Below are 25,683 nucleotides of genomic sequence, written 5' to 3' on the forward strand. Positions count from 1 at the left end.
AAAAAAGGTATCTTGCCATCTATTTCGACTTCCATGGTAAATCTGATGGCTGGGTGTATGGAATTGATGTGGTCGAAGAATTGGTCTAGAGCAGGCCGGCCATGTGGCCAGATGACAAAAGTGTCATCCACGTACCTCTTCCATAAGGTTGGGCGCAGAGTGGCAGTCTGGATGGCGTCAGTCTCAAATTTCTCCATGAAAATGTTAGCTATAACTGGAGAAAGGGGGGAGCCCATTGGGGTGCCCTCAGTTTGTTTGTAGAAAGTTCCATTCCAAGTGAAGTATGTATTGGTTAAACAGTGTCTCACCAGGGGGGGTACCTCAGTGTTTAGTCCTTGATGAACCAAGTCTTCAATGATTGCAATGGTGTCAGGTACAGGAACCTTGGTGAATAAGGAAACTACATCAAAACTGACAAGCAGGTCGTCTGGGGACAGGGAAATACCCTTGATTGTTGATACCAGGTGAGTAGAATTTTGTACCGCAGAGGTGGTCTTTCCAGTGAAAGGACGCAGGATTTCAGACAAAAAACGAGCTAGTTTGTAGGTGGGGGAGCTGATAGTAGAGACTATGGGACGAAGAGGTGTATCAACTTTATGTATTTTTGGTAAGCCGTATAATCTTGGTGGCCTGGCAGCAGAAGGTTTCAATGAAAACTGTTTAGATTGATCAATTAATGCGGTTGAATCAGAAATTATTTTGTTGGTTTGTGTGACGAGGCTGTTGGTGGGATCTCTTTTTATTTTTGTATAACTACCATCGTCGAGTAATTCTTTAATTTTGTTGTTGTATTCTATTTTATCCATGATAACAGTAGCATTGCCTTTGTCAGCTGAGAGAACTACAATATCATTCCTCTTTTTTAATTTATATAATTCAAAACGCTCATTTTTGCTGAGGTTGCTAGCTGGCATCTTAGCGTTTTTGAGGGTTGCAGCGATTTCAGATCTTGCTACGTCTGCAGCGATGTGACCCAGGCCCCTGAGAGCAACGTCTACTTGGGCAATTATATCATTAACTGGTATGTGTTTAGGTGTGACTGCAAAGTTTAGACCTTTAGCTAAAACGGATTTCAGACCATCGGAAATAGAACTGTTACTGCGATTAATTACGACTTTATTAACGTCTAACTTTTTGGTGTGTGGGTCCGGTCTTTTGTTGAATAGGAGGTTAAATTTGGAAATCAGGTTTTCCTTACATTTGGTCGACATAGTAGCAGCTGAAGAGGCAGTCATATTGTCTACATGTTCCCAATCCGATGTGGACATTATTGCCGTCAATGATAAGTGTGATTTGTAGAGTGTCTTGTCTAACTGATCTAGTTCTGTGCGTATACGTCTGATTTTTTCTGAGATAAGAGCTAAGCTAGTTTTGAAAAGAATTCGTTTCGCATTAGAAGAAGTTACAGTAGCAGAGGTGAGTGTAAATGCGATTGGTATTACCCCAGAGTCGCGGCATCTCTTCAGGAAGGTGAGAGACTCGATCAGCTGAGCTTTCTTATCCCGGAGTTTGTTGAAGGATCTTAAAGTTATGTGAAAACCCTCCCCGTAGAGGCGATTAAATTTTGATTTAAAGCTTTCGTGACTGCAGTAATTCATATTCTTAGTTTTTTCGGTAAAGTCACGTTGAAGAGAAACAACAAAATAACAAAATATATATAAAACAATAAAAATTATCACGACGTTTCGACCATAACTCAAACGGTCATCATCAGGTGTGTCGGTTTGCATACATTTATTTTGAAAACGGCTTATTTATTTATATAAAAATAACGTTTGCGTCACGCGCAACGATTGGCTGTTTGCCAGGACTAGTCCATCTATTTTTTGAAAAGAGGAGGGGGGAGACGAAATTTGTTTTTATGTATGCTGTCTGAAAGCCACTGTAAGCGTGAACAATCAATCAAGAACTGAAATGATTTATCAAATCTTTCCAATGATTGCTAAGATAGAATCCATCTTCTCGGTTGAAATTGTCTCTGTGTTTGTATATGTGGATAGCCTCATGAACGAATCTCTCATGGAAGCCAGATGGCTTACAAAGAACCTCCGTCTTGGAAAAGTCAATGGCATGTGAGCCTACTGAATTAGAACAATGATCTGCTACGGCCGAGGTGTTGGTCCTACCGTGTTTAAGGTCTGCTTTATGTTCACGAATGCGGTCCGAGATATGGCGTTTGGTTTCTCCAATGTAACTACTACCACAGAGGCAACTTAGTTTGTAGACACCAGGGTATTGTATGTCCGGAATCACATCTTTTACAGACGGAACCAGATCACGGATTTTATGTAATGTGTTGAAACGGACCTGGATCTTGTGTTTATTCAAGATTTTGGAGATCTTTTTTGTGATCCCAGCAATGTAGGGTAAAGTGATGGTTTTGAAAGGCTCCTCAAGAGGGTTCTTCTTCATGGTTTGAGTGATAGCTTTGCGGATTGTATAGTCGGAGTAACCATTAGCCCTAAGAGCTTGGTGTACGTGCTTGAGTTCACTGCTTATGTGTTCCTGGTCGGATATGCATTGGGCTCTATGATACAGAGTCTTGATGAGAGAATTCTTCTGTGATGGATGGTGGTGGGAATCCGGTTTCAGATAAGCATCCGTATGGGTAGCTTTCCTGTAGACAGAGTGGCTCATTGAACCATCAGGTCTCTTTTTAATTAGGACATCCAAAAAAGGTATCTTGCCATCTATTTCGACTTCCATGGTAAATCTGATGGCTGGGTGTATGGAATTGATGTGGTCGAAGAATTGGTCTAGAGCAGGCCGGCCATGTGGCCAGATGACAAAAGTGTCATCCACGTACCTCTTCCATAAGGTTGGGCGCAGAGTGGCAGTCTGGATGGCGTCAGTCTCAAATTTCTCCATGAAAATGTTAGCTATAACTGGAGAAAGGGGGGAGCCCATTGGGGTGCCCTCAGTTTGTTTGTAGAAAGTTCCATTCCAAGTGAAGTATGTATTGGTTAAACAGTGTCTCACCAGGGGGGGTACCTCAGTGTTTAGTCCTTGATGAACCAAGTCTTCAATGATTGCAATGGTGTCAGGTACAGGAACCTTGGTGAATAAGGAAACTACATCAAAACTGACAAGCAGGTCGTCTGGGGACAGGGAAATACCCTTGATTGTTGATACCAGGTGAGTAGAATTTTGTACCGCAGAGGTGGTCTTTCCAGTGAAAGGACGCAGGATTTCAGACAAAAAACGAGCTAGTTTGTAGGTGGGGGAGCTGATAGTAGAGACTATGGGACGAAGAGGTGTATCAACTTTATGTATTTTTGGTAAGCCGTATAATCTTGGTGGCCTGGCAGCAGAAGGTTTCAATGAAAACTGTTTAGATTGATCAATTAATGCGGTTGAATCAGAAATTATTTTGTTGGTTTGTGTGACGAGGCTGTTGGTGGGATCTCTTTTTATTTTTGTATAACTACCATCGTCGAGTAATTCTTTAATTTTGTTGTTGTATTCTATTTTATCCATGATAACAGTAGCATTGCCTTTGTCAGCTGAGAGAACTACAATATCATTCCTCTTTTTTAATTTATATAATTCAAAACGCTCATTTTTGCTGAGGTTGCTAGCTGGCATCTTAGCGTTTTTGAGGGTTGCAGCGATTTCAGATCTTGCTACGTCTGCAGCGATGTGACCCAGGCCCCTGAGAGCAACGTCTACTTGGGCAATTATATCATTAACTGGTATGTGTTTAGGTGTGACTGCAAAGTTTAGACCTTTAGCTAAAACGGATTTCAGACCATCGGAAATAGAACTGTTACTGCGATTAATTACGACTTTATTAACGTCTAACTTTTTGGTGTGTGGGTCCGGTCTTTTGTTGAATAGGAGGTTAAATTTGGAAATCAGGTTTTCCTTACATTTGGTCGACATAGTAGCAGCTGAAGAGGCAGTCATATTGTCTACATGTTCCCAATCCGATGTGGACATTATTGCCGTCAATGATAAGTGTGATTTGTAGAGTGTCTTGTCTAACTGATCTAGTTCTGTGCGTATAAGTCTGATTTTTTCTGAGATAAGAGCTAAGCTAGTTTTGAAAAGAATTCGTTTCGCATTAGAAGAAGTTACAGTAGCAGAGGTGAGTGTAAATGCGATTGGTATTACCCCAGAGTCGCGGCATCTCTTCAGGAAGGTGAGAGACTCGATCAGCTGAGCTTTCTTATCCCGGAGTTTGTTGAAGGATCTTAAAGTTATGTGAAAACCCTCCCCGTAGAGGCGATTAAATTTTGATTTAAAGCTTTCGTGACTGCAGTAATTCATATTCTTAGTTTTTTCGGTAAAGTCACGTTGAAGAGAAACAACAAAATAACAAAATATATATAAAACAATAAAAATTCTCACGACGTTTCGACCATAACTCAAACGGTCATCATCAGGTGTGTCGGTTTGCATACATTTATTTTGAAAACGGCTTATTTATTTATATTAAAATAACGTTTGCGTCACGCGCAACGATTGGCTGTTTGCCAGGACTAGTCCATCTATTTTTTGAAAAGAGGAGGGGGGAGACGAAATTTGTTTTTATGTATGCTGTCTGAAAGCCACTGTAAGCGTGAACAATCAATCAAGAACTAAAATGATTTATCAAATCTTTCCAATGATTGCTAAGATAGAATCCATCTTCTCGGTTGAAATTGTCTCTGTGTTTGTATATGTGGATAGCCTCATGAACGAATCTCTCATGGAAGCCAGATGGCTTACAAAGAACCTCCGTCTTCGAAAAGTCAATGGCATGTGAGCCTACTGAATTAGAACAATGATCTGCTACGGCCGAGGTGTTGGTCCTACCGTGTTTAAGGTCTGCTTTATGTTCACGAATGCGGTCCGAGATATGGCGTTTGGTTTCTCCAATGTAACTACTACCACAGAGGCAACTTAGTTTGTAGACACCAGGGTATTGTATGTCCGGAATCACATCTTTTACAGACGGAACCAGATCACGGATTTTATGTAATGTGTTGGAGAAACCAAACGCCATATCTCGGACCGCATTCGTGAACATAAAGCAGACCTTAAACACGGTAGGACCAACACCTCGGCCGTAGCAGATCATTGTTCTAATTCAGTAGGCTCACATGCCATTGACTTTTCCAAGACGGAGGTTCTTTGTAAGCCATCTGGCTTCCATGAGAGATTCGTTCATGAGGCTATCCACATATACAAACACAGAGACAATTTCAACCGAGAAGATGGATTCTATCTTAGCAATCATTGGAAAGATTTGATAAATCATTTCAGTTCTTGATTGATTGTTCACGCTTACAGTGGCTTTCAGACAGCATACATAAAAACAAATTTCGTCTCCCCCCTCCTCTTTTCAAAAAATAGATGGACTAGTCCTGGCAAACAGCCAATCGTTGCGCGTGACGCAAACGTTATTTTTATATAAATAAATAAGCCGTTTTCAAAATAAATGTATGCAAACCGACACACCTGATGATGACCGTTTGAGTTATGGTCGAAACGTCGTGAGAATTTTTATTGTTTTATATATATTTTGTTATTTTGTTGTTTCTCTTCAACGTGACTTTACCGAAAAAACTAAGAATATGAATTACTGCAGTCACGAAAGCTTTAAATCAAAATTTAATCGCCTCTACGGGGAGGGTTTTCACATAACTTTAAGATCCTTCAACAAACTCCGGGATAAGAAAGCTCAGCTGATCGAGTCTCTCACCTTCCTGAAGAGATGCCGCGACTCTGGGGTAATACCAATCGCATTTACACTCACCTCTGCTACTGTAACTTCTTCTAATGCGAAACGAATTCTTTTCAAAACTAGCTTAGCTCTTATCTCAGAAAAAATCAGACTTATACGCACAGAACTAGATCAGTTAGACAAGACACTCTACAAATCACACTTATCATTGACGGCAATAATGTCCACATCGGATTGGGAACATGTAGACAATATGACTGCCTCTTCAGCTGCTACTATGTCGACCAAATGTAAGGAAAACCTGATTTCCAAATTTAACCTCCTATTCAACAAAAGACCGGACCCACACACCAAAAAGTTAGACGTTAATAAAGTCGTAATTAATCGCAGTAACAGTTCTATTTCCGATGGTCTGAAATCCGTTTTAGCTAAAGGTCTAAACTTTGCAGTCACACCTAAACACATACCAGTTAATGATATAATTGCCCAAGTAGACGTTGCTCTCAGGGGCCTGGGTCACATCGCTGCAGACGTAGCAAGATCTGAAATCGCTGCAACCCTCAAAAACGCTAAGATGCCAGCTAGCAACCTCAGCAAAAATGAGCGTTTTGAATTATATAAATTAAAAAAGAGGAATGATATTGTAGTTCTCTCAGCTGACAAAGGCAATGCTACTGTTATCATGGATAAAATAGAATACAACAACAAAATTAAAGAATTACTCGACGATGGTAGTTATACAAAAATAAAAAGAGATCCCACCAACAGCCTCGTCACACAAACCAACAAAATAATTTCTGATTCAACCGCATTAATTGATCAATCTAAACAGTTTTCATTGAAACCTTCTGCTGCCAGGCCACCAAGATTATACGGCTTACCAAAAATACATAAAGTTGATACACCTCTTCGTCCCATAGTCTCTACTATCAGGTCCCCCACCTACAAACTAGCTCGTTTTTTGTCTGAAATCCTGCGTCCTTTCACTGGAAAGACCACCTCTGCGGTACAAAATTCTACTCACCTGGTATCAACAATCAAGGGTATTTCCCTGTCCCCAGACGACCTGCTTGTCAGTTTTGATGTAGTTTCCTTATTCACCAAGGTTCCTGCACCTGACACCATTGCAATCATTGAAGACTTGGTTCATCAAGGACTAAACACTGAGGTACCCCCCCTGGTGAGACACTGTTTAACCAATACATACTTCACTTGGAATGGAACTTTCTACAAACAAACTGAGGGCACCCCAATGGGCTCCCCCCTTTCTCCAGTTATAGCTAACATTTTCATGGAGAAATTTGAGACTGACGCCATCCAGACTGCCACTCTGCGCCCAACCTTATGGAAGAGGTACGTGGATGACACTTTTGTCATCTGGCCACATGGCCGGCCTGCTCTAGACCAATTCTTCGACCACATCAATTCCATACACCCAGCCATCAGATTTACCATGGAAGTCGAAATAGATGGCAAGATACCTTTTTTGGATGTCCTAATTAAAAAGAGACCTGATGGTTCAATGAGCCACTCTGTCTACAGGAAAGCTACCCATACGGATGCTTATCTGAAACCGGATTCCCACCACCATCCATCACAGAAGAATTCTCTCATCAAGACTCTGTATCATAGAGCCCAATGCATATCCGACCAGGAACACATAAGCAGTGAACTCAAGCACGTACACCAAGCTCTTAGGGCTAATGGTTACTCCGACTATACAATCCGCAAAGCTATCACTCAAACCATGAAGAAGAACCCTCTTGAGGAGCCTTTCAAAACCATCACTTTACCCTACATTGCTGGGATCACAAAAAAGATCTCCAAAATCTTGAATAAACACAAGATCCAGGTCCGTTTCAACACATTACATAAAATCCGTGATCTGGTTCCGTCTGTAAAAGATGTGATTCCGGACATACAATACCCTGGTGTCTACAAACTAAGTTGCCTCTGTGGTAGTAGTTACATTGGAGAAACCAAACGCCATATCTCGGACCGCATTCGTGAACATAAAGCAGACCTTAAACACGGTAGGACCAACACCTCGGCCGTAGCAGATCATTGTTCTAATTCAGTAGGCTCACATGCCATTGACTTTTCCAAGACGGAGGTTCTTTGTAAGCCATCTGGCTTCCATGAGAGATTCGTTCATGAGGCTATCCACATATACAAACACAGAGACAATTTCAACCGAGAAGATGGATTCTATCTTAGCAATCATTGGAAAGATTTGATAAATCATTTCAGTTCTTGATTGATTGTTCACGCTTACAGTGGCTTTCAGACAGCATACATAAAAACAAATTTCGTCTCCCCCCTCCTCTTTTCAAAAAATAGATGGACTAGTCCTGGCAAACAGCCAATCGTTGCGCGTGACGCAAACGTTATTTTTATATAAATAAATAAGCCGTTTTCAAAATAAATTTATGCAAACCGACACACCTGATGATGACCGTTTGAGTTATGGTCGAAACGTCGTGAGAATTTTTATTGTTTTATATATATTTTGTTATTTTGTTGTTTCTCTTCAACGTGACTTTACCGAAAAAACTAAGAATATGAATTACTGCAGTCACGAAAGCTTTAAATCAAAAATTGGTTAGTCAGTTTAACTCGTAGGCTTTCGTGACCAATATTATTCATAATAGAGGTGTCTTGGGTTAGATTGCGTAACTCTGCGACACACAACCAGTGTGCTGTACGAGTACCGAATTGGTCATGTTTTGTTTACGTGACACAAACCTTACTAATTGGCTGTGTTGGGTCGTGGTGGCGGGTTTAACGACACATTTATACTTATGCCATCTAACAAAAAAAAAACCCTGTTATGGAAGATAGTTATATATTGACATGGGGGGGGGGCGATGTGGCTCTAGTTAGCCGAGGGTGGTGAAGAAGCACGTGGCGGAGGGATACAAGGTGGCGAATGAGGCAGCATCGCGCCACTCATAATCATCATCACGACCCATGGGGCAGATAGCCCCCAGTAGGTGTCCACTGCACATTTCATCATTTGTTGTTTCCGCTTTCCTCACAATATGCTCAAGTAGTGGCACATCATAGTGCTGTAGTGTATAGTGTACTGTATAGTGTGGTGTATAGTGTATAGTAGTGTAGTGTATAGTGCAGTGTATCGTAGTGTAGTGTATAGTAGTATATAGTAGTGTGTAATAGTGTAGTGTATAGTGTGGTCTATAATAGTATCGTGTATTGTGTAGTGTATAGCGTGGTGTATAATAGTGTAAATTATAGTAGTGTATTGTATAGTAGTGTATAATAGTGTAATGTATAGTGTGGTGTATGGTAGTGTATAATAGTGTAGTGTATAATACATTAGTGTATAGCGTGGTGTATAATAGTGTAGTGTCTAGTGTAGTGCATCATCATCGTCGCGACCCATGGAGCAGGTAGCCCGTAGTAAGTGTCCACTGCACACTTCGTAATTTGTTGTTTCCCCTCTCTTCTCTCCGTCTTGTGCCAATATGCGTCAAGTAGTCGCCACCATCTTTCTGGAACCACATCTCTTTATGATGTCGTTTTAGTCAAGCCATTCTCTGTTAGGGCTTCTGTGGGGGCTACCGTCCCCCGCCATCACTGAATTGTCGGGGCCGTTGCCCACCGACTCCCCCGTTACATTCATACCGCTACCCCCCGGCTGCTCTGTCAGGTCCAGACTACCGACCCCTAATGTCTCGCCCCCTGTACCTCTGCCTGGGATGTCGACCGCGTTTGCGTAGCTTAATTAGCGGCTCGTACGCTTTGCGCTTGCGATGCGCTACACTCTTCCTCTCTTTCTGTTTCCTTCAATTTTCCTGACGAACAACAACAACACGCTTTAAATTTTCCCATTGTTGTCCATCTCACTACATGTGTGTGTGTGTCCAAATAGTGGCAATCTCCTTCTCGTCACTGCCTGTATGCATCATCAGGTCTTGTTGTTTGGTATCCATGTGTCTTCTTCTTCCTCTTCTTCTTCCTCTCCTTCTTCTTGCAACCTTTTTATTACTTCCACGTTGGGTCACTCTTTGGGTCCAGCTTAGATGAACCCAAAGAGTTACTTCTATAGCTAATACATTTCCGAGTGCCACCATCTTATTTCTATCAGTCATTTTTGTTGTTGTTATATCCAAGTCTCGCGGGCATATGAAGCTGCACTGGACACACACGTGGGCGTCTTGAGATCATTCCCTTTTTGGGTATTGCAGTCGATTCACAAAGTCGTCCCTACAGCGAGCGAGAGCGTAGAGCACGTGAGAGCGTAGAAGCGAGCGCAGAAGCGAAACTTAGCGGCGGCAGGCGTTCGAGTAACTCGCAAGCGACGGCGAACATTCACTGTCGCCGACCAAGTGAAACCGATCTCTTCTTCCTCTTCCACGAGTCTTTGCCACTCAAGTGGGGGTGTGCTGCTACCCTGTCCTGTGCCATCTCTCTTTCCTCTCCTCGGACCACCATGTCTGATCGCACCACATGCCCCCCCCCCACCACCTCTTCTTCTTCTTTTGCCTTCTTCCTCTTCATCTCTTTCCTTTGCCTTCTTCCTCTTCATCTCTTTCCTTCGACTTGCATCACTTGCTACCTTCTGACCACCCACGCAATTTTCCTGTCGTCTCTCACCACATGGCCTAACCACACCGGAGCATTTTCTCATCTTCTCTGTAATTTCTGCCACCTTGCGTCTTCCTCTCACTCCTTTGTTTCTCACCCCCTTATCCTTCCTTGTTAAACACAAACATCAACCACAACATCTTAATCTCTGTCACTGACATAGCTTGGTCCTCCCTCTTTCTCGTGCCCCAGCACTCGGCCCTATGCAACAGCACTGGCCTCACCAATGTCTTCTACTATACACTACACTATACAATACACTATATACTACTCTCCACTACACTATTCACTACTATACACTACACTATACACTACATTACATTACACACTTCACACTTTTCGCTTCAACCAAACTGGGACCCTCTTATCGCACATCACCACACCAGTCCATCTCTCACCATTTCAACCATCCAGTTCTTGTTCTCGTTCCTCCTCCAAATGGTCCACCAGCTCCACATCGTTGCACCCAGGTACTTAAACTTGTTAGTCTTCATTACCTGGTCACTTCCAATTTGCAATCCTCCTTCACCACCGCGTACTCCGTCTTTGACTGATCCTCAACCCATTCCCTTCAATCTTTTGCACCCAGATCTTCAAATCATCTTCCACTACCCCTCTGCTTTCACCGGATAGCACAATGTCTGGTGCTTGACAATGCTTACCGACTACGGTACGTAATGGCAGAATAAGGGAAGGATGCGGTGGTGATGGGGGTCTTAGTAGGGCCGTTAGTAGTCGGTGTTTGGAAAAAGGAATAAGATGTGTCAGCAGGGGAAGAAGACGATGGTGCGGGGCGGGGGGGTAAAAGTGGAATGGGTGGAGCATAAGGTGGATGATGGTGATGGAAGGGGGTAGCGTGGAGGTGGATGAGGCTGATGGAAGGGGGTAGCGTGGTGGTGGATGAGGGTGATGGAAGGGGGTAGCGTGGTGGTGGATGATGGTGATGGAAGGGGGTAGCGTGGAGGTGGATGATGGTGATGGAAGGGGGTAGCGTGGTGGTGGATGAGGGTGATGGAAGGGGGTAGCGTGGAGGTGGACGAGGGTGATGGAAGGGGGTAGTGTGCTGGTGGATGATGGTGATGGAAGGGGGTAGCGTGGTGGTGGATGATGGTGATGGAAGGGGGTAGCGTGGAGGTGGATGAGGCTGATGGAAGGGGGTAGCGTGGTGGTGGATGATGGTGATGGAAGGGGGTAGCGTGGTGGTGGATGATGGTGATGGAAGGGGGTAGCGTGGTGGTGGATGATGGTGATGGAAGGGGGTAGCGTGGTGGTGGATGAGGGTGATGGAAGGGGGTAGAGTGGAGCTGGATGAGGGTGATGGAAGGGGGTAGTGTGGTGGTGGATGAGGGTGATTTAAGGGGGTAGCGTGGTGGTGAATGATGGTGATGGAAGGGGGTAGTGTGGTGGTGGATGAGGGTGATTGAAGGGGGTAGTTTCATAGTTTCATTTATTTGGTATAGCCCTGTGAGCCATTCGGCTCTTGAATCGGGTGCAACCGCAACAAACAAAAAAATTTAAACATGAACAAGAAAACATCTTAAAGTGACTTTCTGCATGTGCAAACAGAAAATCCAGGAAAAAAACCATCAAAATATTCCTGAAATAGCACCGTACACCAACGCTGTGTGTAAAAATCCCAGTGGGATGCAAGTCAAACAACAACAACAACAAGAAAACTTAGATTAAGGCCAGAAGTCTAACTCCGTACTACAATAAACAAAAACATGGCCAAACCAAAAACTTTTAGAAATCACCAAAATAAAGCCATACAGTGATCATAGGAACCGTGACCGAATTTTTTACAATAAACTACATAAATAACATGTAACACCAAACCACAGAGCCACAGCTGGCTGCATGAGTCACTTCACAAACAACAGGAGCATCAGTCGGAGTATCACATTTTTCAATGCACCTTTAAGATCAGCACACTAAATAAAAATACAGATAATACTTTGCAGCGGTCATCCGGAGAGAAACATTTTATTTTATCTTCTTTGGTTCTTTCGGTAAAGTCACGTAGAATGAGAATAAAATAATAAATTGATAAAATAAAATAACACAATAATATTTTCACGACGTTTCGGCCACAACACAAGCGGTCTTCATCAGGTGAAGGGACGAGACTGTCTGGTAGGACAGCGCTGGAGTGAAAAAGCCACGCTCAGATCACGACTTTTAAGCTGTGTGAGAAGAAACAAAGCGCCTTGGCAAAGGAATTAGCATATAATTTAGCATTGAAATGGCTGAGTGATTAGCTTGTGACTGGTCACAGAAATGGCTATGTTAAAGTTAAAGCATACACATCCGCAGAGGCACCCCTTGACAAAGGAATTAGCATAGAATTTAGCATTGAAATAGCTAAGTTAAAGCATACACCTCCGCAGAGGCACCCCTTGACAAAGGAATTAGCATAGAATTTAGCATTGAAATAGCTGAGTGATTAGCTTGTAACTGGTCACAGAAATAGCTATGTTAAAGTCAGAGCATACACATTCACCGAGGCACCTAGTACAAATCAAACAGGAGAATTTAGCATTGAAATAACCGAGTGATTAGCTAGTGACTGGTCACAGAAATGGCTATGTTGAAGTCAAGGCCTACACATCTGAGCTATTCACAGTAACTGGGTATACAATACAATATATAATGAATACTATATAGTGAACCAATAAAAAAACTAAAATATAAATTACCTTAATGTAATATAGAGTTTATTGATAACATTAAGGTAATTTATATTTTAGTTTTTTATTGGTTCACTATATAGTATTCATTATATATTGTATTGTATACCCAGTTACTGTGAATAGCTCAAATGTGTAGGCCTTGACTTCAACATAGCCATTTCTGTGACCAGTCACTAGCTAATCACTCAGTTATTTCAATGCTAAATTCGCCTAGTTATTTCAATGCTAAATTCTCCTGTTTGATTTGTACTAGGTGCCTCGGTGAATGTGTATGCTCTGACTTTAACATAGCTATTTCTGTGACCAGTTACAAGCTAATCACTCAGCTATTTCAATGCTAAATTCTATGCTAATTCCTTTGTCAAGGGGTGCCTCTGCAGATGTGTATGCTTTAACTTTAACATAGCCATTTCTGTGACCAGTCACAAGCTAATCACTCAGCCATTTCAATGCTACATTATATGCTAATTCCTTTGCCAAGGTGCTTTGTTTCTTCTCACACAGCTTAAAGGTCGTGATCTGAGCGTGGCTTTTTCACTCCAGCGCTGTCCTACCAGACAGTCTCGTCCCTTCACCTGATGAAGGCCGCTTGTGTTGTGGCCGAAACGTCGTGAGAATATTATTGTGTTATTTTATTTTATCAATTTATTATTTTATTCTCATTCTACGTGACTTTACCGAAAGAACCAAATAAGATGAATCCTTGCAGTCACGAAAGCTTTAAATCGAAATTTTATTTTATCTTAGGCCACTGAATAGCAGTGGCAGCTAGGGGTGTACAACTCCTATAGAGCAGTTTTGAGTGAAGATCTCATAGGTAGTGATTCAAGTTGCAGTTTATTGGCAATAGCATTGCAGACCCTGGGGGCATCAATAGCAAAGGCCTTTCCTCCGGTTTTTGTACGGCAATAGGGAATGTGAAGCTGGTAGATGAGCGAAGACCTGAGGTCAAATTTGTTCTTTGAAACAGAGGAGATCCAGCAGGTAGTCTGTGGATTTTTTCATAAGTACATCGTGAATAAATAAGATCTGGTGTACAAGCCGTCGAACATTAAAAGATGTTAAGTTTGACCCAATGTAGAGAGCACAGTGGTGAGTCCTATATGGGCAGTTCAATGCAAATCTTAAGGCCGAGTGATAGATGGAATCAAGCTTCTTCAGTACAGTACTTGGGACTGATTTATACACGATATAACAGTAATCAAGTAGAGGCAGTATGATAGCTTTTATCAATTCCAAACGGAACATAGGGGGGGCAGTGCTTGTGTCGATACAGAAAACCAATTTAAATTTTTGTCTTTTTACCAATATAATCAATGTGATCTTCAAAATTCAGTTTTGAATCCAGGGTGACCCCAAGATACTTATAGAACTTGACTTGCTCTATTTGATCATTATTTAAGGAATGTAATTTGGGAAAAATAACTTCCTGCTTTAGCCCCGGTGAGAAGCATAGCACCTTGGTTTTGGAGGTATTTAGGACTAGTTTAAGAACTAGCTGATGTTGTAGTTTATTGAAATCTCCCTGGAGCTTAGCAATCATGTCATCCGGAGAGCGGCCAGCAGTAATCAGTATCGTGTCATCTGCAAAAAGATTTACCCTGGAATGATCCAGGTCAGTGCCCAAGTCATTGACATAAAGAGAGAACAAGAGGGGGCTGAGGATGGAACCCTGTGGAACCCCTTTTGTTATCTTAACACTGTTTGACCTCCAACCATCTGTGAATACAGTTTGGGTGCGAGAAAATAGGTATTTTTTTAACCATTTTACTGTGTTTTTGGAAAAACCGAGGCAACTTAGTTTACCAAGCAGGGTGTTGTGGTCTACTGTATCAAAAGCTTTGGACAGGTCAAGAAAAAGACAGGCACAGTACTGCTTATTATCAAGGCTACTGTAAATTTGATTCAGAGAGTCTAATGCAGCAGGTGTGGTGCTGTATTTTTTTTGGAACCCAGATTGATTTAGATGTAGTAGATTTCTGGTGGACAGGAAACTGCTAATTTGGTAGTTCAATAATTTTTCAAAAAATTTCATCAATGGGGACAAAATTGAGATAGGTCGGTAGTTATTGGGATCATTTTTAGGGCCCCCTTTCTGAAGTGGACGGACATAGGAATGTTTCCATTCTAGAGGAACTGATGCTTCTTTGATGGACAGGTTGAAAATATGGGCTATAGGTTTGTATATTAGGTGACCAACAGTAGAGCAAAGACAGGAAAACTATCTGCTCGGGTAGAGGAGGACCCTTTGAGGTAGGACAACTGTTTCAGAACATTACTTTCGTGGATTGGCTGGAAACTAAATTCATTTAATGTTTGGACAGGGGTGTAGGAATTTGCATGGGCAGGGGTGACTCCCAATACATTATCAAAAAGATTACCAGCTTCAGAAAAATGAAGGTTAAAATTGTCAACTATTTTTTTGGGATCTGAAAAATAATCCCCATTTCGGTGTGGCTCAATGGGAAGATTGTCTGTTTTGGATGCCTTTTCAATACATTTGATTGTTTTCCAAAAAATCCTGGCATTTCCATGTGATTCCAGGAGAGTGGAGGAAAAGTAGGCATTTTTTACATGCCGTATTTTTTTGACGCATCTATTCCTTAAAATCCTGTATTCTACCCAGTCATTTACCAAATTACTTTTCTGAGCACATGCCCAAGCCTTGTCCCTAGTTTTCATGAGCTTTGTAATCAAAGGATCATACCATGGTGGGCGGTTGCCTTTAGTTTTAAATCTAACCAACAGAGCATGTTTGTTAAGAATTTGGAGAAACGTGTACCTGAAAGTCTCCCAAGCCGTAGTCAGGTTGGGGATATCACAGACCTTGTCAATATCCGAGTGAAGCACATCATTAGTATATGCCTGAGTGCTGAAGTGCCTCAAAGAGTGCTTCTCAACAATTTTAGGGGGGGCTTTGGGTCTGGCTGATGATCTCACCCCAAAAATGAAGGAGTGATCACTAGGGTTATTTCCCAGAAAACCAGTCAGTGCGAAATTGTGAGGGGCATTTGTCAATAGGACGTCAAGCAGAGTTGACTGTCCCGGATTTTTTAGGTTGGGTCTTGTGGGGACATTTATTAATTGAAACAGGTAAAATTCATCTGTAAAATTTGTGGCCATGGCCGGCGGGTTTAGCCAATTCCAATTTAGATCACCCACTAAAACTATTTCACCTTTTGGGAGGCCCTCAAAAAGCTCTCTCAGTGCAGATGCAGCTTCAACATCCTTCCCACTAGGCGGTATATAGCAGCACACTACCAATATCTGTTATTTGGGAGAGTTATTCTGAGAGCTAAACCTTCAAAGCAACATTTTTTAAACAAGGAGTGAGCTGGTGAACATGCAATAGTATTACGAACATAGATGGCAATTCCACCTCCTTTAGATCCTCGGTCAAGCCGAAACAGGTTGTAGCTGCTGTAGCTGCTGTAGGTTGTAGTTGTCAATCGTAATCTGCAAGTCATTGACGGCAGGAGTGAGAAATGTTTCTGTTAGGCAAAAAATGTCCGGGTCAAGATTTGCCACTTCTAATTTTAGTTGACTTAATTTAGTCACAAGCCCTCTGATGTTGACATGTAGAACACCAACACCTTTTCTGCCAGAAACATTTGCAGAATTATACGAGTTCTTTACATTTGGGCCAGGATGAAGCTCAATACCACCCAGAAATAAGAAAACTAGAATTTATAGTTTGCACAAGTATTTTCTGTGAAAGGATGAAGAGCGGCGAACCTTGGACGAATAGCAGCAGCTCGCAGATGGTGTTAGTTTTAAGAGCAGAATGAAGTTTGGAAGGAGTGCTGGTGAAGTAATGGGGCAAAGATAGGATGTAAAAGGATACAAAGATGGAGTGTAGAAGTGTCTATGAGCTGTTTCATTTGCAGGTTTAGTGGCAAATCGAGCAACAAGTATGGACGCAAAGTAATGAGGGTAGCTGTTTGTAGAGTTGAGTGTGGCACTAGATATGGCCGGGAGGGACAGCAGTAGGATACACAGCAAGAGAATTGCCATCTCTAAAATATCCGGGGTAAACACAGATTAACACACAAGCGGAAAATAAAAAATATCTATACTTGTAGCTGCTGCTGTAGTAGTTGCAGCTGCTCTTGTAGCACCTGCTGCTGTAGCTGCATCCGTTGTTGCTGTAGCTGCTGCAGCTGCTGCTGTAGTAGTTGCACCAGCTGCTGCAGCTGCTGTAGCTGCTGCTGTAGTATTCGCAGCAGCCGCTGCAGCTGCACCCGTTGTTGCTGTAGCTGCTGTAGTTGCCACTGTAGCGGCTGCTGCAGCTGCTGCAGCAGTCGCAGCAGCTGCTGCAGCTGCACCCGTTGTTGCTGTAGCTGCTGTAGTTGCTGCTGTAGCAGTCGCAGCAGCACTGCAGCCGCAGCAGCCGCTGTAGTAGTCGCTGTAGTAGTTGTAGCAGCTGCTGTAGCTTCCGCAGTAGTTGCAGCAGCTGCTATAGCTGCACCCGTTGTTGCTGTAGCTGCTGTAGCTGCTGCTGCAGCAGCCGTAGCAGCTGCTGTAGCTGCTGTAGTAGCTGCAGCAGCTGCTGTAGTTGTTGCTGTAGCTGCTGTAGCTGCTGCTGCAGTCGCAGCAGCCGCTGTAGCTGCTGTAGTAGCTGCAGCAGCTGCTGTAGCTGCACCCGTTGTTGTAGTTGCTGCTGTAGTAGTTGCAGCAGGAGCTATAGTTGTAGCTGCTGCTGTAATAGTCGTTGCAGCGGGAGCTGTAACTGCTGTATTAGTTGCAGCAGGAGCTGTAGCTGTAGTAGTTGCAGCAGGAGCTGTAACTGCTGTAGTAGCTGTAGCATGAGCTGTAGTAGCTGCAGCAGGAGCTGTAGTATCTGCAGCAGGAACTGTAGGTGTAGTAGCTGCAGCAGGAGCTGTAGCTGCTGTAATAGTTGCAGCTAGGCCTCACTCAGGCTGCGCCAGGCGCACGACCAACCAGGCCTCACTCAGGCTGCGCCACGTGCACGACCAACCAAGCCTCACTCAGGCTGCGCCACGTGCGCGACCAACCAGGCCTCACTCAGGCTGCGCCAGGTACACACACGAGCGCACATCACCACACCATCACACACGCACACGAGTGCACATCACCACACCATCACACACACGAGTGTACACCATCACATCATCACACGCACACACGAGTGCACATCACCACACTATCACATACAGAGTGCACACCACCACACTATAACACACACAGAGTGCACATCACCACTCCATCACACACACACAGAGTGCACATCACCACACCATCACAACACACAGAGTGCACATCACCACACCATCACACACACAGAGTGCACACCAACAACAACCGCCATTCGCCACTAAGTCGCGGTGACGTCACCACGACGCTTGTGCCAGGCCATGTGCACCTTGAGGCCACGTGAAGTGTCGAACACCCGCTGGCAGGAGGTCACGGGGCAGACCCAGGTGCCACGGGTCAACTGACTCAGATGACTGAGATGACTGAGATGACTGGCTGATGCACCACCTGTGCCCCCTACTGTGCCAACCTGCTGTGCCTTAGCCACCCGGCGCTCCGCTCCTTGTTGTGAGCATCGCTCCTCTGCCCTCCGTTGTTGTTGGAGGGCGACTGCCTCCAACTGCCCAGTAGCGTCCTTCACGAGCCTCCTCCACAGAGGCCGATCTTGACACCGCTGGTACCAGTCATCGGCAAGTCCACTCAGCTCCACGTCCTCCTGTACCACATCACTCCATCTCTTCTCTAGCCCGTGCCGCGCCCGTTTAGCCCCCTCTATCCGGCCGAACAAAAGCTGTTTCGGCATGCGGTGGCTGGGCATGCGGGCTACATGACCCAGCCATCGCAGCTTTGCCCGCAGGAGGAGCTCACCGATGGCACCTTGCCCAGATCTTTCAAGGATTTGTGAGCTCCTCACACAATCCAGTCTGGTTAAACCCAGGATGGATCGTAGGCAGGCCAGCCTAAATGTTTCTAACCGGCGAAGATGTTTCATTAGGGGGGTCCACGTTTCGCAAGCTTAGAGAAGGGAGGGAATGACCATGGCCGAGAAGACCTGAAGCTTAGTGCGGAGCGATAGATCAGGTAGCTTCCACACAGCGTTACGCAACTGATGAAAAGATATTGCCGCTCGACTGATTCGGAGTGAGACCTCTGCTGTTAAACTGGAGCCGGTCATAAGCACACTGCCCAGGTATGGGAAACTCTCCACTCTCTCCACAACTGCCCCATCACCGATTGGGAATTGTGGGGGTGGAGTGTCCGATGGTACAAAATACCCAGGCAGGTGCTTAGTTTTGGTGGGGCTGATGGTAAGGCCCCATCTCTTAGTGGCACGCTCCAGTTTCAGCAGCAGCATCTCCAACTCCTCCTCTGAATGAGCAGCTATTACCAAATCATCGGCATACATAACGTGGTTGAGCAATAGGGAGCCATCCCTTGACCGCACCCGGGCATCGATCAGCCTCCCATTATATCTGTACCATATGGAGATTCCCCCGGTACAGCTATTGAAGGCTTCACGAACTACGTGGTCAAAATATATGTTAAATAATGTGGGAGCCAGAGGACATCCCTGTCGCACCCCAAGGTGTAAAGGGAATGGCTCGGACTCCCGGCCACGTAGTTTTACCCGGACCCGCTCACCATCATGAAGGTCCTTAATGATCGTGAGCAGAGGGTTAGGTACTCCAAAAGCACGAAGAACAACCCAGAGCCCAGGCCTACTGATGGTATCATAGGCCTTGACCAGGTCAATAAAGCAGATATGTAGGTCTTGCTGGAATTCCCTACACCTCTGCTGTAGCAGACGGGCAGAAAATATGGCATCTGTGCAGGACCGCCCTTTCCTGAAACCGCATTGGGGCTCCGCAAACCTCTCCTCAGCATGCCTGGCAAGGCGATGTTGAATAATCCTTGCCAGGACCTTTCCCGGCACACTGAGGAGTGAGATGCCCCTGTAGTTGTTACAGTCTGTGCGGTCCCCCTTCTTAAAGAGGGGGACCACCAGGGCATCCTTCCAATCCTGCAGAACCCGTCCAGTGGTCTAGACTGTTGTTTTGATGTCATATAGGGCAGTCTGTGCACAAACGCCACCCTCCCACAGCATTTCGCTTGGGAGATCATCTCTGCCCGCTGCCTTTCCTGGTCTCAGACTCCGGATCGCCTTCAGTACTTCCTCAACAGATGGCACTTCAGCCAGCCACTAACAGGGGGTGACTTCTTCCAATATTTGAGGCACCGCAGCCTCAGCAGGGTCATCCTCACTTTGTGCATGATGTTTTCCTGGCTGAGGGATTTTCCCTCCCCCAGGACCTCACAGAAATGCTCAGCAAACCTGTGCACACCACCACACCATCACACACACACACAGAGTGCACATCACCACACCATCACCGGTGTTGGCCTTGAGCGGGAATCCAACTCGGTAGTGTGGAGGTGGATGATGGTGATGGAAGGGGGTAGCGTGGAGGTGGATGATGGTGATGGAAGGGGGTAGTGTGGAGGTGGATGAGGGTGATGGAAGGGGGTAGCGTGGAGGTGGATGATGGTGATGGAAGGGGGTAGTGTGGAGGTGGATGAGGGTGATGGAAGGGGGTAGTGTGGAGGTGGATGATGATGATGGAAGGGGGTAGTGTGGAGGTGGATGAGGGTGATGGAAGGGGGTAGCGTGGAGGTGGATGATGGAAGGAGGTAGTGTGGAGGTGGATGAGGGTGATGGAAGGGGGTAGCGTGGTGGTGGATGAGGGTGATGGAAGGGGGTAGTGTGGAGGTGGATGATGGTGATGGAAGGGGGTAGTGTGGAGGTGGATGAGGGTGATGGAAGGGGGTAGCATGGAGGTGGATGATGGTGATGGAAGGGGGTAGTGTGGTGGTGGATGATGGTGATGGAAGGGGGTAGTGTGGAGGTGGATGATGGAAGGGGGTAGTGTGGAGGTGAATGATGGAAGGGGGTAGTGTGGAGGTGGATGCTACGGTATGCAGTGTGTGCACGGAATGAGAGAGTCAATGGGTTGCCATGCAACGATGTCCCCGATTTGCCAACGGCGTTTGGACGATGGAACGTGAACCGATGCGGCTTAAACCGATTGTCGCCACTTGAATCTGTTTAAGATTAGAAGATAAGACGGAGGATGATGATGATAATTACTCCGCTCGAATGTTTCGCTGAACTCCAGCTCCGAGCGAGCCGGTTATCATCTCGCTTCATTTGCTTGAATATGTTAACTCCCTCGCCCGGTATACAGGAGCTCGTGGGTTCAATCCCGACCCTGATGCCTGCTGCACATTTGGAGTTTGCGCTGTCTCTCTCTCCGTACGGTTGCATGGATTTTTCTCCGGGCCCTCTGGTTTTCCCCTCCGCATTTAGAATCAACATCACCGCGCGTTTAGAGTGTTTGCCTGCGGTAAATGTCCACGTGATGATGATGATAAGCCACTTGGCAGAGCTACCATTTGCAATAGGCCTGGTCGCTTCTGACCAAAGAGCTACCGAGCTCAATGGGCCTTACCTGGTAAAATAAAAAATGTTTCTAGTTTAGTTACTCGCCATGGTAGGGTGGGGTCAGGAGCAGCTGTGCCGTGGCCCGGAGTGGAAGGTGCACGCATGATGCGCTGTGCGTAGTAAACATCGCCACTGGGAAGACAAAGGCGGCCGGGAGTGGTGATGGCCACCCACCCCCCTCGTGTGCCGAGGCGGCCTTCATAGGTGCTGCTACTGCTAGCGAGCAGCACTTACCCCAGCAGTCTGTCAAGGCTATCCGGGGGATCGTTGTCTTTGTTGTTGTATCACGGGTTCCCACGCTGGGCGGCGTTGCTCTGCTCAACCTCTCTTCCTGGCCTCTGGTTGTTGTTGTTGTTTATTATCCGTGTGGTCGTTTCTGCTGTTGGTGTTTATTATCCGTGTGGTCGTTTGTTGTTTATTATCCGTGTGTCTTTCCTGTTGTTGTTTATCCGTGTGTCTTTCGTGTTGGTGTTCATCCGTGTGTCTTTCCTGTTGTTGTTTATCCGTGTGTCATTCCTGTTGTTGTTGTTCATCCGTGTGTCTTTCCTGTTGTTGTTTATCCGTGTGTCTTTCCTGTTGTTGTTTATCCGTGTGTCTTTCCTGTTGTTGTTTATCCGTGTGTCTTTCCTGTTGTTGTTTATCCGTGTGTCTTTCCTGTTATTGTTGTTTATCCGTGTGTCTTTCCTGTTATTGTTGTTTATTCGTGTGTCTTTCCTGTTGTTATTTATCCGTGTGTCATTCCTGTTGTTGTTATTCATCCGTGTGTCATTCCTGTTGTTGTTTATCCGTGTGTCATTCCTGTTGTTGTTGTTTATCCGTGTGTCATTCCTGTTGTTGTTGTTTATCCGTGTGTCATTCCTGTTGTTGTTGTTTATCCGTGTGTCATTCCTGTTGTTGTTGTTTATCCGTGTGTCATTCCTGTTGTTGTTGTTTATCCGTGTGTCATTCCTGTTGTTGTTTATCCGTGTGTCATTCCTGTTGTTGTTGTTGTTTATCCGTGTGTCATTCCTGTTGTTGTTTATCCGTGTGTCATTCCTGTTGTTGTTGTTCATCCGTGTGTCTTTCCTGTTGTCGTTGTTCATCCGTGTGTCTTTCCTGTTGTTGTTCATCCGTGTGTCTTTCCTGTTGTTGTTGTTTATCCGTGTGTCATTCCTGTTGTTTATTATCCGTGTGTCTTTCCTGTTGTTGTTGTTTATCCGTGTGTCATTCCTGTTGTTGTTGTTTATCCGTGTGTCTTTCCTGTTGTTGTTGTTTATCCGTGTGTCTTTCCTGTTATTGATCCGTGTGTCATTCCTGTTGTTGTTTATCCGTGTGTCTTTCCTGTTGTTGTTTATCCGTGCGTCTTTCCTGTTGTTTATCCGTGTGTCTTTCCTGTTGTTGTTGTTGTTGTCTATCCGTGTCTTTCCTGTTGTTGTTTATCCGTGTGTCTTTCCTGTTGTTGTTTATCCGTGTGTCTTTCCTGTTGTTGTTTATCCGTGTGTCTTTCCTGTTGTTGTTTATCCGTGTGTCTTTCCTGTTGTTGTTGTTGTTGTTTATCCGTGTGTCTTTCCTGTTGTTGTTGTTTATCCGTGTGTCTTTCCTGTTGTTGTTGTTTATCCGTGTGTCTTTCCTGTTGTTGTTGTTGTTTATCCGTGTGTCTTTCCTGTTGTTGTTGTTCATCCGTGTGTCTTTCCTGTTGTTTATCCGTGTGTCTTTCCTGTTGTTGTTTATCCGTGTGTCTTTCCTGTTGTTGTTTATCCGTGTGTCTTTCCTGTTGTTGTTTATCCGTGTGTCTTTCCTGTTGTTGTTTATCCGTGTGTCTTTCCTGTTGTTGTTTATCCGTGTGTCTTTCCTGTTGTTGTTTATCCGTGTCATTCCTGTTGTTTATTATCCGTGTCTTTCCTGTTGTTGTTTATTATCCGTGTCTTTCCTGTTGTTGTTGTTTATCCGTGTGTCTTTCCTGTTGTTGTTTATCCGTGTGTCTTTTCTGTTGTTGTTGTTTATCCGTGTGTCATTCCTGTTGTTGTTTATCCGTGTCTCTTTCCTGTTGTTGTTTATCCGCGTGTCTTTCCTGTTGTTGTTTATCCGTGTGTATTTCCTGTTGTCGTTTATCTGTGTCTTTCCTGTTGTTGTTTATCCGTGTGTCATTCCTGTTGTTTATTATCCGTGTGTCTTTCCTGTTGTTGTTGTTGTTGATCCGTGTGTCTTTCCTGTTGTTGTTTATCCGTGTGTCTTTCCTGTTGTTGTTTATCTGTGTCTTTCCTGTTGTTGTTGTTTATCCATGTGCCTTTCCTGTTGTTGTTTATCCGTGTGTCATTCCTGTTGTTTATTATCCGTGTGTCTTTCCTGTTGTTGTTGTTGTTGATCCGTGTGTCTTTCCTGTTGTTGTTTATCCGTGTGTCTTTCCTGTTGTTGTTTATCTGTGTCTTTCCTGTTGTTGTTGTTTATCCATGTGCCTTTTCTGTTGTTGTTTATCCGTGTGTCTTTCCTGTTGTTGTTTATCCGTGTGTCATTCCTGTTGTTGTTTATCCGTGTGTCTTTCCTGTTGTTGTTGTTCATCCGTGTGTCTTTCCTGTTGTTGTTTATCCGTGTGTCTTTCCTGTTGTTGTTTATCCGTGTGTCTTTCCTGTTGTTGTTTATCCGTGTGTCTTTCCTGTTGTTGTTTATCCGTGTGTCTTTCCTGTTGTTGTTGTGTATCCGTGTGTCATTCCTGTTGTTGTTTATCCGTGTGTCATTCCTGTTGTTGTTTATCCGTGTGTCTTTCCTGTTGTTGTTTATCCGTGTGTCTTTCCTGTTGTTGTTTATCCGTGTGTCATTCCTGTTGTTGTTTATCCGTGTGTCATTCCTGTTGTTGTTCATCCGTGTGTCGTTCCTGTTGTTGTTGTTTATCCGTGTGTCTTTCCTGTTGTTGTTGTTGTTGTTCCGTGTGTCTTTCCTGTTGTTGTTGTTTATCCGTTTGTCTTTCCTGTTGTTGTTTATCCGTGTGTCTTTCCTGTTATTGTTGTTTATCCGTTTGTCCATTCCTCCTCCAACACAGGAAAGGGTTTTGCCGCTGACCAAGGAATTCTACTACACGGATATCAAGAACACGCCCTTCAGGTGAGTACCACCATCGCCACCACCACCACCACCACCGTCGTCACCACCACCACCGGCATGCTCATCGTCATTGTCACCGTCGTCATCGTCGTCACCATCATCATCGTCACCGTCATCATCATCATTATCATCATCGTCGTCATCGTCACCTTCATCATCGTGATCGTTATCATCATCATCATCGTTACTGTCATCGTCATCGTCACCATCATCACCTTGATCGTCACCGTCATCATCATCTTGATCGTCACCATCATCATCACCGTAATCATCGTTACCATCATCGTGATCATCACCATCGTCATCATCACCGCCATCATCATCGCTCTCATCGTCATCATCACCATCATCATTGTCATCATCATTGTCATCATCGTCACTGACATCATCGTCATCATCGTCATCATCGTCATCATCATCATCATCGTCATCATCAACACCGTTATCGTTATCATCACCATTATGATTGTCATCATCATTGTCACCGTCATCACCGTCATCATCATTGTCACCCTTACCATCGTCAATGTCGGCACCGTCATCATCACCACCGTCATCATCACCACCATCATCATCATCACCACCGTCATCATCACCACCACCACCGTCATCATCACCACCACCACCGTCATCATCACCACCACCACCATCATCATCATCACCACCACCACCATCATCATCACCGCCATCATCACCACCGCCATCATCACCACCGCCATCATCACCACCGCCATCATCACCACCGCCATCATCACCACCGCCATCATCACCACCGCCATCATCACCACCGCCATCATCACCACCGTCATCATCACCACCGTCATCATCACCACCGCCATCATCACCACCGTCATCATCACCACCACCATCATCACCACCACCATCATCACCACCATCATCACCACCACCATCATGATCACCACCACCATCATCACCACCACCATCATCACCACCACCATCATCACCACCACCATCATGATCACCACCGTCATCATCACCACCGTCATCATCACCACCGTCATCATCACCACCACCATCATGATCACCACCGTCATCATCACCACCGTCATCATCACCACCACCATCATGATCACCACCGTCATCATCACCACCGTCATCATCACCACCACCATCATCATCACCAC

The 25,683-nt window shown here is 44.7% G+C and overlaps 1 protein-coding gene across 1 annotated transcript in view; it reads left to right on the top strand.

Annotated features, from left to right (window-relative positions):
* The window catches only part of LOC116952813 (voltage-dependent calcium channel subunit alpha-2/delta-3-like), a 196,095-nt gene that overhangs the window by 133,157 nt on the left and 37,255 nt on the right, over positions 1 to 25,683 (top strand). Inside the window, exon 20 of the mRNA XM_076074414.1 lies at positions 24,477 to 24,538. Within this exon, the coding sequence (XP_075930529.1) occupies positions 24,477 to 24,538 (62 nt within the window). The remainder of the gene's footprint in view (positions 1 to 24,476; positions 24,539 to 25,683) is intronic.

The sequence above is a fragment of the Petromyzon marinus genome, chromosome 48, assembly GCF_048934315.1.
Source record: "Petromyzon marinus isolate PM22_M1 ecotype Great Lakes invasive population chromosome 48, UKy_Petmar_22M1.pri1.0, whole genome shotgun sequence".
Lineage (NCBI taxonomy): Eukaryota > Metazoa > Chordata > Hyperoartia > Petromyzontiformes > Petromyzontidae > Petromyzon > Petromyzon marinus.